The sequence below is a fragment of the Octopus sinensis genome, linkage group LG6 (genome assembly GCF_006345805.1).
Source record: "Octopus sinensis linkage group LG6, ASM634580v1, whole genome shotgun sequence".
Lineage (NCBI taxonomy): Eukaryota > Metazoa > Mollusca > Cephalopoda > Octopoda > Octopodidae > Octopus > Octopus sinensis.
Window position 1 is genome coordinate 118506156 of NC_043002.1, and position 19877 is coordinate 118526032.

Consider the following 19877-nt stretch of genomic DNA (forward strand, 5'->3'; position numbering starts at 1 on the left):
GAAAAAAGAAAGTCTTTCAATTATGGACCAAACAAAGGGAAGGGCAATTCTAGTTGATAGCAGTATAACAGATAAAGCAATCAAGCCCTTGGTCAATCAGGAATTATGACTGACATGCTGAAAATATTGAACAGAGCAGGACACAGCCAAGTTACCTGCGTAGTTAATTAAGTTGCACAAGAAGGTGTTATACCCAATGAGTGGTGTAGCAGTTTTGTAGTCAACTGTTACAAGAGTAAAGGTGATGCCTAAGCAAAAGGTAATTACAGAGGCATTACGTTGCTGGAGCAGGTCAGGAAGGTTACAGAAAGAGTTATAGAACAATTAATGAGGAAGAGAATTAGCCAAGATGAGATGCAGTTTGGTTTTTGAAGTAGAAAGAAGCACTATGGATGCTCTCTCCAATTGTCAGTATTAAGACTGTGATGTGTTTAGTGTTGGTGGGGATCTACCAAGGCTTTGTTCTCAGTCACCATTATTCATTGTAGTTCTGCAAGCCATAACAGGAGAGTTTTAAGACCAGTTGCCACTGGGAATTCTTCCGTGCTGATGACCTCATTCTTATCACTGAGTTTGTTGTAGAATTAGAAAAGAAATTCCAGGTATGGATGCAAAACCTGGGATCAGAGGGTCTCAAAGTCAACTTAGCAAAGACCAAAGTTTTAGCAAGTAGTAAAACAGACGGGACTCTACTCTCTTCAGGTAAATGACCCTGCTTGATATGTAGTGAAAGAGTCAGTAGAAATTCCATATGATATAGTGACTATTAGATATGAGTGAGGGACAAAGTCAAATGCCTTCTTACAGTCGTCGTACAGTCAGCAGATTTCAGCTTTGCTGTTTTACTTCCTTAAGGTTCCATCCACCCTGGGCTCTCAGCACTTCAAGCTGTCCTCATCCATATGCATCACATACCCAAGCCAATGCAGTATTCTATCTTGCACTCCTAGTCCATCAATGACATACTTTGAGATTAAACACCCAACAGAGTATGCTTGCTTAATTTCTTTCTAGTATTCACATGTTCTCTACATTCAAGGCCCATGTCTCACCAATGTCTCACTAATAAGCGTCATACAGTCTGCATTTCACTATTAGAGAAAACTCTTTTGTTGCCAAGAGAGGTAATAACTCCCTGAGCTCTCCCCACCTTCTTTTAACTCTGACTGATATGCTTTGAAAATAACCACCACTACTGCTAATTAGGTTATCTAGATAACGGAAGCTATTTACTACTGCTAGGGATCCTTTTGGATATTTGAGAACATCTATTTCTTGTTTGCACTTGGAGTTTATTGCCTCTGTACATCTTCCACATACAAAGTCTGTTTTCTCTGTTGCCTATGATTCCTCAGCATATTTTGTGTGTTCATAATTTTCATTGGGTACACCATTTTGGATTTCTCTCCACTCCCTTTTTTGCATACTGAGCAATGTCAATTTCCCTGATGGTGAAGGGTCTTGTCTGTTTTTCTACATACTAATACTTTAGTTTTTATTAAGTTGACTTTGATGCCCTTTGATTTCAGGTTTTGTTTCCAGGCCTAGAATGTCTTTACAAATCCTATTGTACATTCAGCTATAAGAATGAAGTTTTGCACATAGGAATTCCTATGGACATTCAATCTTAAACTCCTCTGTTATGGTCTGCAGGACTATAGATAAATAGTGGGTTGAGTACTGAGTCTTGGTAAACTTACTTGCACATTAAATTCATCTCTGTACTCATTGTTGACTCTCACCTTGCTGACAGTCTACCTGTACATGACTTAGATGGCTCTCACAAACTTAGATGGCTCATCTACTAACTTCCTCAATAATCACCAGATCACCAAGTGAGAGACTCCATCTATCACTTTGACTCCATCAAAGTGATACATCTACGTTGAAAAATACTATGTACAGCAGTATACTCTTAGCCATGTATGTGTGTAACTTTTCTGTAATTGTCTCACTGAGAAGATGGCTTGAATAGTACTTCTTCCTGGTACAAAACCAAACTCATCTCATTGAGGCTAACTCTTTCTCTAATCAATTGTGCTACACATGTTTCCATGATTTCTGTGACCTGATACTCTTTTAAATTACTGCTCTCTTAGGCATTTGCTTTTTGTCCTTGTAACAGTCATAAGCTATAATACTTTCCTGTACAATATGATTGGCTAAATAGATAACAAGTTCATATTACTCTGCCAGATACTTGAAGCACCTGGGTGCTGATTCTTGATGGATCAGGTGCTTTCTCTGTCTTCATAACCTTAATTGCTTTATCTATCCTACTGGTGTCTTCTATACTGACTGTTTCCTCCATTGGATTAACACTGGGAAGATCATCTTTCTCTCATGCATTCTCTACATTTAATAACCCTTCATAGTAGCCTTTCTGTACCTCTTTCTGTTCACCATTTCTAAGTGCAAGCATGCCATTATCCACCTATGTAGAGGCCTGTGGCTTAGTGGTTAGGGTGTTGCACTCATGATTGTAAGATTGTGGTTTTGATTCTTGGACCAGGCATTGTGTTCTTGAGCAAAACATTTCATTTCACTTTGCTTCAGCTGACAAAAATGTATAACCCTGGCGTCCTGTTCAAGTGGGGAATATATATGCTATGGAAACCAGGAAACCAGCCCTTATGAGTTGGCATGATTCAAAAAGGAAACTTTATCTTTACCTTACCTATTATCCATCAGTGCACATTTCTCACCCTCAACATCTTCATTCCCTTTGGTATGCTGCCTTGCATGAAGAATACCTAAGAACATCTCAGATCCTCCTCATGTTATAGAACACTGGTAAACTTTTCATGTTCAGCTTCTCCCATTGCTTCATGCAACTGCCATCTTGCCTCTCTTCTATCTGGCATAGTTCTCAATACCCACTTTTTTCCAGTCTTTCCAATTCTGTCTCTTCACTTTTATGGTTGTGTCTACGTCACTGTTCTACCACCATCTCATTTTTAGTTTGGTTGTACCAGTCATAAATTTAATCAGTAGCCCTCAGCAGGTTGTTCTGTGACAATTTCCAGTTATTTTCTGTGCTATAAGTATCTCCACCCCCCCCTTTTTTTGTCAGATGCTTCAACTAATACTTCTTGAAATTTCTGATTGTATTAATGAATTTTATTTCCCTTTCCAAGATTGATTTCTGCCTCTGAGTCTAACTCTAAATCTAAAGCCATTAACCACTTACCAATGTTGGGTTGTATAATCCTCACCAGGAAAAGACTTCACTTTTACAAATATTTCTTTATCTTATAAATACATGCGCACACTCACGCACACACACACACACACACACACACACTCACGCACATGCACCACACACACACACACACACACAGACTTATAAATATGTACACGTATAAGAATAAATTGTGGAGTTATCTGTCAGAAAGCATGGCAAGTCCACTGATATATTCTTGAGCAAAGAAAATGCCTTTTGTTGCACTCACTGGTTTAATGAAACATACACATATATAAATAGATGCATGCATAATCCAGGATAAGGAAGAACTCAATGTAACAAACAGAATAAGGATACACGGTGTTTATTGTTCTGACACTTGCCTTCTCAAAGAACAGCAGTAAATGTATAGTCTGTAAATGCAGTGAGTTACAGGCAAAAGAGTAATGCAATGAATACAGTGATGATGATAATAATAATAATAATAATAATAATAATAATTTCAAATTTTGGCACTAGGCCAGCAATGTCTAGGGAATGGGTTATCAACTGATACTTATTTTATCGACCCTGAAAGGATAAAAGCAAAGTCGACTTTGGCAGAATTTGAACTCAGAATGTAAAGACGGACGAAATGCTGCCAAGCATTTTGCCTGGTGCAGCAATGATTCTATCAGCTTTAGTGATAATAATAATGATACAAATAATTTATGGTGAGTACAAAAATACAAGCAAGAATTAAAATACTTGTAGAAAATGACAAAGTCGATTAAAAATATTGCCATCATCATTAATCAAGCTGTGTTTTGCATGCTGGCATTGCATTGGATGGTTCCACAGGAAGTGGTGAGCCAGAGCTGTAATGCCAGCTTAGGCAGGATTTTCATAGCTGGCTCTCACTCCTAACACTCACTGCTTTACAGAGTGTGTTAGGGTTCTTTTTTTTTTGTTTTTGTGGAACTGGTACTATTGAGCTTACTGAGTAACTTATAAGGCAACGAAGTGGGATATAGTATTGGAAAAGGTGAAAGTATGACTGAGTGACAGGAACAAGTGTCTAGCAGAAAGATAGAGGTAGATAGATAGATAGATAGATAGATAGATAGATAGATAGATAGAGAGATGGTGAGAGTGTATTGTCAAGGTACATGGTGAATATGAAAGAGATGAGGGATAGCGGAATGGAAAGGGTAGGTTGGGAGTTAAGTTTGTGAGGGTGTAAAAGGCATGTGACAGATGATTAGGGGTGAATGTAGTGAATGGGGGCATATAATGGAGGCGTTATCAATGGTGAATACTTGTTTTGGAAATTGTTAAGGAAATAGGATTGAGTCCAGGGGGAGATGAGATAAGGGAGTAAGGAGATGAGTAATAGGGATAAAGTGTAGGAAGATAAATGGTATTATTTACACACTTCAGTGAGTAGTACCTTAGAATATTGATGGCTGGATGGATGCTGGAAGAGCAGAGTTGTAGAGGAAAGTTTGATGTCCCTGCTGAGATAGACTGGCCTTCTCAGGCATAGCACATTGCCAGTCACCTTGCTTCTTTATTGTCTTCTCTGTGAGGCTCAACATCTTGAGGCTGGTCTTCACCACTTCATTCCATGTTTTTCTGGGTTTCTCTCTTGCACAGGTTCACTCTACATTTAGCCATCAGCATTTCTTCTTGCAAATCTTCTCATCCATCTGCATCACATGACCACACCAGCATAGTCTTCTCTCTTGCACACAACATTTCATGCCTCTTATGCCCAGTTTTTCTCTCCAGTTTTCTCATGTACTTTGTAGTACATGCACACTGATGTTGCACATCCAGCAGAGCATACTGATTTCACAGGCCAAATTTCACAACCATATAGCATTGCTGTTTGTACACAAGCATAGTAAACTTGCCTTTCACTCTGAGAAAGACCTTTTGATATAAGAGATACAATGATACTGTTGAAGAAAGAAACAGTAAGATTGAACAATCAAAAGAGATCAGATGTAGGTTGCAATTGTTGATATGAATCTATAAAAAGTAAGGTAACCATAAAAATAAATATAATTGTATATTGTTGAAGTGTAGAGTGAAAGGGTACTCTGCAGGAATGCTGGATGTAATGTGAGGGTGAATGATAGAGGGTAAAAGTTGATGTCAATAGTTTAAGGAATGTCTTAGTTATGTTGAGGAAGGATAGTGTAGGTCATGTATGGATTATAATAAAGGAGGAACTGTGTGTGACTGAACCATAATGTTTATAAGTCATGTGAGGTGTTTGGAAGAAGTGATACATCATCTAAGAAAGAAAGAAGTGAACTGTGTACCTGAGCAGTTGTATTTATAGTTAGTGTTATGAAATGCATCAGAGATCAGTGTGGAATTGTGTGGTCAGACAGTAGTGTCATTTACAAGAACATCCTAAATGTTTATTATTATTTAGGTACAAGGCTAGCAATTTTATGTATTCATTAAATTGTATAAGAGTACATAGCCAATGGTATATTGACTAGTAAAAGAGTTTTGTATTCAATGAAAATGTTTGAATGAAAGAATAAAATCTTGTACCATTCATACCTATATTTTGATTAATTCGTATTAATGTGCCTCATCTTGAAAAGTGGCAAAATTGTTGGCAGTTAATTTGGGATAATTTGGAATAATTTTAGAAACAAATTGAACAGGTAAGGTGCATTAAGAATTTCAATTTTAGTGTTTATCCATAATGTTATTGTTTTTCACCTGTTAATTAAATTTACCTGCCCATAAAAGTCAAATTTACCCAGCAAGATCAGCCAAACTTATATAACTATAAATCACTGGTATATAAGCACCTACTGACTAAATTTCAAATCATTATGTAAAAAATTAACAAAGTTACAAGCAAATATTGTGGACACCCCTCTTGAACCTGAATAATTCAAAATAACGTGAACAAATAAGCATTATATTTGACAGATTAATCTGAACACTAAAGGGTTAATTCCTTATTTTTCCTCATATATCTCCTTGTCTCAACTGTCTTCCAAACCTCTTTGTGACTTCCCACCCACATTTTACTTTCAGTTTTGTTATGTTTTCCTTATCTTGATGGTTTTATTTTTTTCTCTTCTTATTTTGTGTATTTTTCCTCCTCTCCTGCTTCCCCATTCCTTTAAACTGTAAACAACACTATTACCAAACCACACATTTCCTCGTTTACTTGACCTTGACTATAAGCAGCATTACTCTCCACTCATGCCCCAGCCAGTCGATTCCCTATTTCTTTATATCACCTTACATCGCCCAGACTATAAACAGCACATGCTTTCCTACTTCTTTGTAGCATCTTATATGCTACCTGAATTTGCTGCAACTGTCTTCAATTTATCCTCTTTTAAAATCCTTCCAACTTTTAACTTTTTGCATTCACCTTTATCAAGCCCCCCACCCCTGTTCATCTCTTAATTATTGCTTTTATTGTTTCTTAAGTTTTTTATTGTTTTTTTTTTTATATCAGCTTTAGTATTTTCTAATAGTATTTTTTAATTCTTGTACATTTGTTATCATCATCATCATCACTATTTAATGTCCATGTTCCAGTTTGGCATTGGTTGAATGGTTTGATAGGATCCAATGGCCCTAAGGACTGCATTGTGCTCCAGTGTTTGGTTGGCTTTGTATCTACAGCTGAATGCCCTTCCTAACACTAACCATTTTACAGTGTGTAGTGGATGCTTTTATTGAGCGTCTTATTAATACATTGCTTGTGCCACATCCAAACGTTTGCTTGCTTTTATTTTCTTTTTCTGTTTTTTGCAATGACTGCATACATACATGCATACATATATATAAATACACACACACATATATACACACACATTATATATGTGTATATATATATATATATATATATATATATATATATATATATATATATATTAAGTGTAGGAAGAAATGGAGCTGAACGAAGATTTAACAAAATTCCTTTATATTATTTTCTACATATGTTTCAAAGGCTTCCTACACTTAATATATAAAACTTCAAATTTCCGCACTAAGGCACGGTTTTTATGCCCCATGGTCGTAACTTCTACTGTGCTTTTTCTGTTGTGATTTTTGCTACCCAGGTATCGGTTATCATTTGAATTATCCGTAATAAGATAATTCATTTATCTACTTCAATATATATATATATATATATATATATGTACATACATACATATATGATTGGCTCACCCGTCGGTTTCGACGTATGAGGCTCTGACAACGTACTCTTTCTTTGTCAGTCACACCAACGATTTGCAAAGAAGGCCACAGACGTTGCAAGTATGAGGATTACAGGTCAATCCAGGTGGTATATATGCAGCTCCTTTTCTCCATTGCCTCGTACACTGAAGCCTGTTTATGCTGGGTACAACCATGTTTTTAATACCATTTTGACACAATGATCTCCATTTTGTTCGTACCGATGCTGTTTGCTCAAATTTGTTGCGAGCTGTCTTCATATCTAAGAGGTTACTCTTCAGCTTGTCCTTATATCTGAGCCATGGTTGACCAACATTCCTGTGCCCATTCTCAAGCTCGCTGTACATGAGGACTTTACCCAGCAAGATCAGCCAAAATTATATAACTATAAATCACTGGTATATAAGCACCTACTGACTAAATTTCAAATCATTATGTAAAAAATTAACAAAGTTACAAGCAAATATTGTGGACACCCCTCTTGAACCTGAATAATTCAAAATAACGTGAACAAATAAGCATTATATTTGACAGATTAATCTGAACACTAAAGGGTTAATTTCTTATTTTTCCTCATATATTCTTTCATGACTCATTCTGACCACGTGGCCAGCCCAGCACAATTGTGATTGTATAAGGAAGTTCTCCATTCCACAAATCTTCTGTTTGCTTCTCTCTTTGTTTCTTTGGTTGTTCGAAAAAAAGTTTGTTTTCTATGTTTCTGTTTTTTATGTTCTTGTTTCTCATTTTGTTGACATTTTTTTGATGTCCTGTACCCATATATGGATATATATGTAGGTATGTACATATATGTATGTATATATGCATATATTTATATATTATTTATATTATATATATATACACACACACATATATATGTGTGTATGTATATATATATATATATATATATATATATATATATATAAAACACCTTTTGAGTATGGTCGTTACAAGAACCACCTGACTGGCCCTTGTGCCAGTGGCATGTAAAAGCACCCACTACACTCTCAGAGTGGTTGGTGTTAGGAAGGTCATCCAGCTGTAGAAACTTTGCCAGATCAGATTGAGCCTGGTGCATATATATATATATTACATACATATACCGGAGTAAACACATAAATGTGAAACAAGGTGGAAAAAAGAGTACTCAAATACCAGTGGTAGAGTAATATGCTTTATTTAAAGCAGCAGAAAATTCAACAAAACCTGTTACTCTGAGTTTCCCGTTGCCGTTCGTCCGATGAACGGCAACGGGAAACTCAGAGTAACAGGTTTTGTTGAATTTTCTGCTGCTTTGAATAAAGTATACATACATATATATATATATACATACACACACAAACATCTGTATATATATATCATCATCATCATCATCATCGTTTAACGTCCGTTTTCCATGCTAGCATGGGTTGGACGGTTCAACTGGTGTCTGGGAAGCCAGAAGGCTGCACCAGGCCCAGTCTGATCTTGCAGTGTTTCTACAGCTGGATGCCCTTCCTAATGCCAACCACTCCATGAGTGTAGTGGGTGCTTTTTACGTGCCACCTGCACAGGTGCCAGACAAGGCTGGCAAACGGTCACGATCGGATGGTGCTATTTACGTGCCACCGGCACGGAAGCCAGTCAGGGCGGCGCTGGCTACGGCCACGTTTGGATGGTTCTCTTACGTGCCACCGGCACTGGTATCTCAGCTACAATTTCCATTGATGTTGAAAGATTTCGATTTCGATTTTCACTTGCCTCAACAGGTCTTCACAAGTAGGGTTTGTGTCACAAGAAGGAAAGGTATGCATAAGTGGGCTGGCTACGTCCCAGGTAGAGGCCACTGGTTATGGTCTCACTTGTCCTGCCGGGTCTTCCCACGCACAGCATAATTCCAAAGGTCTCGGTCTCTGGTCATTTCCTCGGTGAGACCTAAAGTTCAAAGGTCGTTCTTCACCACCTCGTCCCAGGTTTTCCTGGGTCTACCTCTTCCACAGGTCCCCTCAACCGCCAGGGTGTGGCACTTTTTCACACACCTATCTTCATCCATTCTTGCCACATGACCATACCAGCGCAAACGTCTCTCTTGCACACCACATCTTATGCTTCTTAGGTCCAGCTTTTCTCTCAAGGTACTTACACTCTGTCGAGTATGAACACTGACATTACACATCCATCGGAGCATACTGGCTTCATTTCTTGCAAGCTTACACATATCCTCAGCAGTCACGGCCCATGTTTCATTACCATGTAGCATGGCTGTACGTACACATGCGTCATACAGTCTGCCTTTTACTATGAGCGAGAGGCTTTTTGTCACCAGCAGATGTAAGAGCTCTCTGAACTTTGCCCAGGCTATTCTTGCTCTAGCAGTTACACTTTCAGCACACCTGCCCCCGCTACTGACTTGGTCACCTAGGTAATGGAAGCTATCAACTACTTCTAGTTTGTCTCCCTGGAATGTGGCGGAAGTTGGTCTCTGAGCATTTTCAGTGTTTATTGCTCCTGAGCATCTGCCACATACAAAAACTATCTTCCCAGTTAGTTTTCCTTTGACATTGCTGCACCTCTTATGTGTCCATAGCTTACACTTGGTGCATCTTATAGAGTTTCTACCTACGCCTTTTCTGCAGATTGAGCAGGGCCATCTACCTGAAGGCGATTGTGATTTGCCTGCCTTCCTACATATTAGGACTTTGGTTTTAGCTAGGTTGATTTTAAGGCCCTTCGATTCTAATCCTTGTCTCCACACTTGAAACTTCTCCTTTAGTTCTGATAGTGACTCAGCAATTAGAGCAAGGTCATCAGCATAGAGGAGCTCCCAGGGGCATCCTGTCTTGAATTCCTCCATTATTGCCTGGAGGACTATGATAAATAGGAGGGGACTGAGAACTGAACCTTGGTGGACCCCTACCTCTACTTTGAATTCTTTAGTGTACTTGTTGCCAACCCTCACCTTACTTACAGCGTCTCTGTACATGGGCATGCACAGCTCTCACTAACCATTCATCTATCCCTAGTTTCCTCATTGACCACCTGATAAGGGATCGGGGTCCCTGTCAAAGGCTTTCTCCATGTCAACGAAAGCCAGGTACAGGGGCTTATCCTTGGCTAGGTATTTCTCCTGCAGCTGTCTCACCAGAAATATGGCATCAGTGGTGCTTTTCCCTCGCACGAAACCAAACTGCATCTCATCCAAGCTGACTCTCTCCCTAATCAGTTGGGCTATGACCCTCTCCATAACCTTCATACACAAACACACATGTGTATATATATATATATATATATACACACACACATGTATATATGTATATATATATATATATATATATATATATATATATATATATTATAAGTGCACATGTATATATAAATACATATATATATATATATATATATATATATATATATATATATATATATATCTGTAAATGTAATATGTGACAATTATTCGGTAGCCATGATAAAACTCTGAGTTTTGGATGCCGAGGTGGAAATCCACACCACCAACTCTTCAGTTATCCATCCATCGGAAAAAGTGCTATGAAAGTGATCGTTATAGAAAGGGAAATTACTGTGTGATTGACTGTTATTAAGACAAAAGAGCTATTTGAACAACTGCTAAATGAGGGGAGGGAGTAAAAGTAAGGGGGTAAAAAAGTTCATAGTATTAGCATAAGCCAGCATGTCCACACCTGCACATGTGCACCCGCACACCCACGTACATGCGCCTAAAAGTATACACTTATCCACCCTCACTTGAAACCTACACATTCTCACCTGCACCATTTGCCAAATATATATATATATATATATATATATATATATATATATATAGAGAGAGAGAGAGAGAGAGAGAGAGTGAGAATCCCACACACACACATGCACCAAAAAGTTCATACACATGTCTATATGTGCACAGGCACAAGAAAAAACAGGGCTATGGGTAACAATACAGAAAAAGGTGTAAGGGAGTATAAAAATAAGCAAAGAGTAAACCATGTCTATATATTCACATACCCGTATGCACGCACACACACATGCCTATATATGCACATACCCGCACACGTCTATATATGCACACACACACGTGCACACAAAAATATTCATACACCTGTTTATATGCGCACACACACAAGAAAAAACAGCTAAAGGCAAAAATACAGGAAAATGTGTAAAAAAGACTGAGTAAAACACGTCTATACATGCACATACTTGCATGCACACACACACATCTATATACACACATACCTGCACACACGTACACATCTACATGCGTGCACAAAGGAGTCCATATACACGTCTATATACGCACAGGAAAAATGCAGGGTAGAAGAAAAATACAGAAAAATTATGTGTAAAAAATATATAAGCAATAAACCTATAAACCAAAATCTCTATAAATATGTAAAACATATATGTATAAAAAATATATAAATATATAAAAAATGTAAGTAAAAAGTATAAAGAGATAAAAAGCTTGTACGTGGACACAATATAGAAAGCAAGTTCTATCTGTAATCTCGAGGGGACCAAAAGCATAACAAATATTTGGCCACGTATGGGCATGAACTGAAAAGATCAGTTCTTGAATTCAGACATGTAGCGGGGTCTAAGCTGCTTTTCCAGATGAGCTATCTTTCCATATCACATAGACCACACTTTCCACTCCGTTGGTATAGGGCTTACACTGGATGTTGTAACTGACATCTTTATCTTTTAAGGACCATATATGACTGGATAATTTGGTCATTTTCTTTTATCCCGGTGCCTGAAGACGGTGTGATTATTGACCCTGGCCTTTTTAAACACTATGGGGAGATGGCAGGAACCTACATTAATATAACTAAGTCTATCATTGGGCTTCCTATAAGGCTTATAAATGTTCTTATTTAGATCTAAGGATACATCCAGGAAATTGATAACCGTCAGGTTGGTGTCTGTAGTTATTCACCTACATATATATATATATGTGCACCTACACACACACATATATATACACATACATATATATATATACATACCCACTTGTAACTGCTGTACTGGGTCCATCTGCCCTCTACAAACCCATTGTAGAAGATCTAATGTATATATATATAAGATCTATATATATATATATATATATATATATATATATATACATAATATATATGTGTGTGTTTGTATGTATATATGTGAGATAATAATTTCAGTATTAATAGTGAAATTATAGTATAGTGAAAGTATTAAACTGAAAGTATTACCCCACATTACAATAGATATGTTGTTGTTTCACTTTTGACATGTAATACTAAAATAGTGTAAGTGATAAGAGATTGCTCCGGGCTCGCATTTGGCAAGAAGTTGAAAAGATTTTTGACCCCCACACACACACATATAAATACACACATACACTATATATATTATACATATACATGCATACATACATATATAATATATACATACATGCATATATTTAAATATATATGAAAGAAGGTTTGAAAATACAATTTTAAAAGATGTTTATTTACTTGACCGGTTTCACTTTTTTAGAAAAAGATTGTCAAAAGTAACATGAAAAAGCTTTGTTGTGTTAGGTAAGCTTTTACATGTTACTTTTGACAATCTTTTTCTAAAAAAGTGAAACCGGTCAAGTAAATAAACATCTTTTAAAATTTTATTTTCAAACCTTCTTTCATATATAATTCCACTCGTGCAGTGCCTTACAACTTCACTTTGTTATATATATATATCTATCTATCTATATATATAAAGCTCAACTTGTGTGTCTCTGTGTGTGTGTCTGTGTGTTTAACTTCCCGGCACATCTCCTCCTAGCCAACAAATCGTAGAACCACCAAAAATGGGTCACTTAAAGTTTAGGTGAATGAAAATTGAACTGTGCTATTTCTGTTCCGAAATTCATCTCGCAAGTGCAAAAATCGATAACGTGTTTGTTTAGGCATTATCCCATGCATTGAATAGTGAACTTTACTCAGTCAGGTGTTTGATGTGAACTGTGTTCACAACGCGTGCAAGCATCTGTAAATTGCATGAAAAATAAAAAAATCAAGATATAAAAACGAATCGCCGTAAACATTGTAGAAATTCGGCAAAGAAATGAATTTTCAGGATGTAACCTGGAGGGTTTTTTCATATCAATTGTTTGGACTTTGTGAATACATACCAATTGTTTTCATAACATTTTTAATGCTTTGAATTAAATGTGACCATTTTGCGTTGAGTCTGCAGTTTGAATCACTTTAACCAAATTTTAGCAGGCCGGATTTTTGATCCTCACGTTACATCACCAGCGACTCCCTGAAACTCTCCCCTGAAATCCCCGTTGGGAAATCTATATATATAAAACTCAACTTGTGTGTCTGTGTGTATATCTGTATGTGTGTCTGTGTGTTTAACTTTTGGATCTACCAAGTTTCATTATTAAGGATGGAAAGTAGTGTGTAGCAAATCTATATATATAAAGCTGAAGTTGTCTGTGTGTGGCAGGTTTGGTAGCCTTTAACTAACACTATCTCCTTCGAGACCCTGCAGCGCAAGTTGACCAAAATTGAGAGTATGATAGAAGAAGGCTTGCTCTTCATTCTGTAGAAGATAAAATTCAAATCGGACCATGTTAACACCAAAAATTATTTACATCAAAAAGGTGCTTTTTTTTCTATGAAAATCCCTATTTTTTACGATTTTTGACTGCTGTGTCACCATTTTTCGGAGTATTTCAACTGGAAAAATGTTCACTTGAAGAGAATAACAAGTTGCATAATGCAAAATTTTTACTTTTCAAAAATTCCAATTCTAAAGGGTCGAAACAAACCCAAGCAACACTGGGTGATACTGCTAGTATATATATATATATGTAAGCAAGAAATATAAATAATATTAAAAATAATATTACTATCCAGCAAGAATAAAGCACCATAAAAGGCAGAATTATAGATATAGAAAGCTGATGTACACGAAGTCCGATCATTGCTATGTAGAGTTTTCAGCTGAGTAAACAGGCAGAGATGTAGTGAATATTTTAAAATTTGGTCATCAATGGTAGATTCAACTGAAGATAACCAATCAGATTTGCACTCACGCATGTGATCCGAAAAGTTTGAAACTGTGGTATTGGATTATCCTTCATTCCTCTAGCAGTCTCCAGACAGAATTTTCCTATATTCACCACCCACAAACATGTCTGCCTGTAAACATTCAGTTGAAGCTCTACAGAGCGCCGATAGATTACTGGCTGTTATTTCTAGCAATGATCGTTCTTCATGTACATCCGCCTCGTATATTTATATATATATATATATATATCTACACACACATATATACACACACACACACACACACACACATATATATACATACACACACACACACACACACACACACACATATATATATCATGATATATATGTTTGCATTAAGTGTTTATATATCTACATATATTTGTGTGTGTAAACGTGTGTGCTCACACAAAAACAAACATGCATATGCTCACACAATTTATGTGTTCATGTATGTATATTAACATATTAGCTTATATATACTTTTATGTGCATGTATACCATCATAATTATTTCATGAGATCAGCCTTCACCAGATCTTTTTCATCTGCAGCCTCTTTCCACTTAACTAGCCAGACTCTTTTCCTCTCAACAACCATTCTTCATATCCACTTATGAAGAATATCTGCAACAGCACACACTTTTCTCATGCACACTCGATTACACTGTTGCACATGCTTTTTTCTCCTTTCATCTCTACACTGTTCATGTATACTGAAATTATACATCCAGGGGAGCATGCTTGCTTCATTTAATTTTTACCAGCTTTCATATAGACTCTTCAGTTAGTACTTTTGTCTCACTATTATGCAGTATCACACTTTATACACAAACATCATACAATGTGCTTTTCCCCAAATGGAAAAAAAAAAACTTACTGTTATTATTAGAATAGTTTTATTCATATTTTTCACTGTACCTTTACTCTAGCAACTATCGTTTCGCAGCACCCACTTCTACTTATGATTAAATCCCTTACAGAAGTGAAGCTGTTGACTGCTTCTAGCAAGACATCTCGGTAGTTGAAAGATTTTACTGCATATTCTTACTCCTGTTTACTCTTCTTTGTCTGTTGCATATGTTGTTCTTCTCTGTCAACTTACCTGTGATCTCACTTCACCTTTTCTACATTTGTTGTTTATATTCGAGTGTGATCGTTACCAGCTTCGCCTTACTGGCACTTGTGCCCCGTGCTAGTAGGGTGCTAAGAGCACCGTCCGAGTGTGATCGTTGCCAGAGCGGCTAACTGGCTTCTGTGCCGGTGGCATGTAGGAGGCACCATTCAAGTGGAATCATTACCAGCATCGTCTTACTGGCACCTGTGCCGTTGGCATGTGTAAAAAGATTCGAGCGAGGTCGTTGCCAGTACCGCCTGACTGGCCCTTGTGCCAGTGGCACGTAAAAGCATCCACTACACCGTCCAACCGTCAAACCGTCCAACCCATGCCAGCATGGAAAGTGGATGTTAAACGATGAGGATGATGATGATTCAACTCACAGAATAGAATTCTAGATTTTTTCTTTTCCTTCCATATGAAACATTACTTCTTCGGGTGACAGAGTGGAATTCTGTGTTTTTATCCGATAAAACTTTTCTCTTTTCTGGGTTTACTTTTAGGACTTTTGAATCTGAAACCTGCTGCAAGTGTTGAAACTTTTTCCCTAAATACTTCATCTTATTTAGTTGTAGGAACTGGATCCCCAGCAAACAGGACATTACGGACAGCCAATGTTGAACTCCTCTCCTATGAGCTAAACTGGTGAGAGCTGAGGACTGTGCTTTGACAAATTCCTACAAGCTCAATACATCACTGTCTTATTGCTAACTTCCACTTTGCTGACAACACATTGCTGTAAATAATCTGGATGGCTTTCACAAGTCATTCATTTACTACACTCAATGTTTTCCATGACCATCAGTCTATAGAGTCTTTTTCCAGCAAGTGCTAATTATAATGGTTTATATGACTTATAGAGGTGTGTGGTTTAGTGGTTAGGGTGTTTGACTCATGATCCTAAGATTTGATTCCTGGACCAGGTAATGCATTGTGTTCTTGAGCAAAACACTTCACTTCACATTGCTCCAGTTCACCATTAGTGGATGCATGTCAATTAATGGTTAGGATGTTGGATTCATGACCATAAGATTGTGGTTTCGATCCCTGGACCGAGCAGTCCATTGTGTTCTTGAGCAAAACACTTCATTTCACATTGCTCCAGTCCACTCAGCTGTAGAAAAGAGTTTAGCCTGGAGCTTAATGGGTTCTGCCAGGCTTTCTTGCTTTAGATACACTGCATGGTTGCATCACCTCAATGATTCCCAAGGGGTTAAGGGACTTGTCAATTGGCAAGCTAAAAATTTCTGTAGTTGTCTCACAAAGAAGAGTTATTAGTGGTTACTTGTCCTGATGGAAACTGTGTCCGTCTCATTGCAGATATGTGCTTGAGATTTGTATTCACGACACTAAGCAGGTGTAGATGTCAATTGGCAAGCAGGTGTAGATGTAATGGACATAATGTGCTAATGTTTCACTTCTGTATTTTGTCTATTAATTTATTGTCAGCATTTATGTGTTTAATGCCATTGACAGCACCTGATTGAATGGTACTATCCAAGTGTCAGAACTATAATGATATCTGTATAGCAGCTGAAGATGAAGGTATATACACTTTTATGTGTTCTTAGTTTGTGGTGGTTTTGTTATATTATACCATACATTAACAATGTGTGATTGTCCTTCTATAAGATCCTAATTCTGGTAAGAGTTATGCTTGTTTCGGTGTGACTAGTTTAAGGAGGTTGATTTTGAATGCGCACACACACACACACACACACACACACACACACACACACACACACACACACACACACACACACACACACACACACACACACACCACACACACACACACGCACACACACACACACCACACACACACAAACACACGCACACACACCACACACACACACACACCACACACCACACACACACACACACACACACACACGTATGAATTTTCATTCATTTGTTCATTCCTTTTCCTTGCTATATTAAGTTAAATGAATACATGTGGAACCTTGTTTTACAGCTAGATGCCCTTCCTCTTATCAATCTTCAGCTATTTTCCAAGTTAGGGATTTTTCACTTGTCTTGGAAAGCACAGAGCTTGTGGGCAGCCAACAAACTAAACTATAGCTCAACACTTTCATGTAAATTACAGAATGTAAATGCAAATGTTTGCAAAGATATACACATATGCAAACGCATTCATTTACATGTAGGCATGTATGCATGTACTCATGTATGCATGTACTCATGTAGGCATGTACTCATGTAGGCATGTACTCATGTAGGCATGCACATGCATGTGCACACACGCATTATATGATAGCTTTCCATACTGTTTATTTTTACCAAATTATCTCATAATATATATATCTATATATTTTAGCTGAATTACCCAGTAATACCCGGAAAAGCAGGGTTTATTTCCAGTTCCAATTCCCATTACACTGTTTCATCTCCTATCCTGTTCCCTATTCAGCTCCTGTTTTAGTTCCATGCCCATTCCTATCTCCAATCTTATGTCAATATGTACACACAGGTAATCACAAGTTTAAAATGGTGTATAGTAGACATATGCATCTATATATGTATGTGTGTGTGTGTCTGTGAGTGAAAACAGACTGGGGCTTGGTGCAGCTCCAGCCAACCTATCTTACCCTTGCCAGCATGGCAAATGGATGCTAAATGGTAATGTTATACATACATACATACATACATACATACATAATCAGACACAAATTAAAGAACTTTTTATTATTTTCACATTTAATATTAAATTTTATATTTATTTGCAGGAACTGCTGTTGGTAAATTACTGACGCTTGGTGGAATAGGCATCTGGTGGATTGTTGACATTATTCTTTTGATTACTGGATCTTTAAAGCCTGAAGATGGTAGCAGCTGGGTTCCCTATTACTGAAGAGATTTTTTTTATTAACATATTTGTAGTGTTCAATTTGAGATGAAAAATATATTTGTTGTTTAAAAGTCTCAAAGCATAAGAGAAAATACAATGACTTGCAAAAATGCATACTTTGAAGACAATGCTAATTAAAATCTGCATTCATCTATTAATGGTAAATTTGTATCAAATATGCCTTTTATATGATGTACTGCTTTTAATTTAAAGTTGTGCTTTATTGTTAATAATTACTTGAATAAAATTTCAACTAAAAATATCTGGACAGTTTCATATTTGGATGCTTATATTTTTGAAATAATATTTTATTCAGCCAAATTTATTCTAACCTGCCTGCATGAATAAATGGTTATGTAACATGGGAATAACACTTTCTTCTCTTTAACATTGCTTGTCTTTTGCCTTTTATTCTTTATTTGTGTCAGCTATTGGACTGCAGCCATGCTAGGGTACTGCCTTGAAGGGTTTCATTGAATGAATTGACCTTAGTATTTATTTTTTGAAGTCTTGTACTTATTCATTTGGGCTCTTTGACTGAACTGCTAAGTTACAGGGATGCAAACAAACCAACAGCAGTTGTCAAGTGGTGGAAGGACAAACAAAGACATACACATATATGCATACACACACACACACACACACATGCATAAGACCAATCTCTTGGATTCTGTGGCATATATGTTCTCCGCTGGATGGAACACTGGTCTGTTGCAGGATTGTAATCCTGCAACTTTTACCAACCAAGTGGACTGGGGCAACAGGAAATAAGGTGCTTTTGCTCAAAAACTCAATGCATTGCCTGAGCTGGGAATTGAAACCAAAATCTTACAATCACTGAACCCTGTACCTCCAATATATATATATATATATATATATATATATATATATATATATATCATCATCATCATCATCGTTTAACGTCCGTTCTCCATGCTAGCATGGGTTGGACGGTTCGACCGGGGTTCTGGGAAGCCAGAAGGCTGCACCGGGCTCCAGTCTAATCTGGTAATGTTTCTACAGCTGGATGCCCTTCCTAACGCCAACCACTCCGTGAGTGTAGTGGGTGCTTTTTTACGTGCCACCTGCACAGGTGCCAGGCGAGGCTGGCAACGGCCACGGTCAGATTGGTGTATTTTATGTGCCACCGGCACGGAAGCCAGTCAAGGCGGTGCTGGCATCGGCCACGAGTCGGATAGTGCTTTTTACGTACCACCAGACCAGGGATCCTGGCTGGTTCAATTCGATTTCGATTTCGCTTGCCCCAACATGTCTTCACAAGCAAAGGGGGTTGGCATGGGTGCCGTACGACAGGCACCCATGCCAAATATATATATATATATATATATATGTAGTGGACTTCCACACAGTTTCAGTCTACCAAGTTCTGTCAGAGAGCATTGTCAGCTTGAGGCTATAGTAAAAGACACTTGCTCAAGTGCCACACAGTAGGACTGAAC

General features: G+C 37.5%; 1 protein-coding gene across 2 annotated transcripts in view; it reads left to right on the forward strand.

The window, feature by feature from the left end:
- Nucleotides 1-18682, forward strand: part of LOC115213010 (TM2 domain-containing protein CG11103) — a 65887-nt gene extending 47205 nt beyond the window's left edge. For both annotated transcript variants that reach the window (XM_036504302.1, XM_029781907.2), the window contains exon 5: nucleotides 18296-18682. In XM_036504302.1, coding sequence (XP_036360195.1) covers nucleotides 18296-18420 — 125 coding nt within the window. In that variant the 3' untranslated portion in view covers nucleotides 18421-18682. The remainder of the gene's footprint in view (nucleotides 1-18295) is intronic.
- Nucleotides 18683-19877: the final 1195 nt, after the last annotated feature.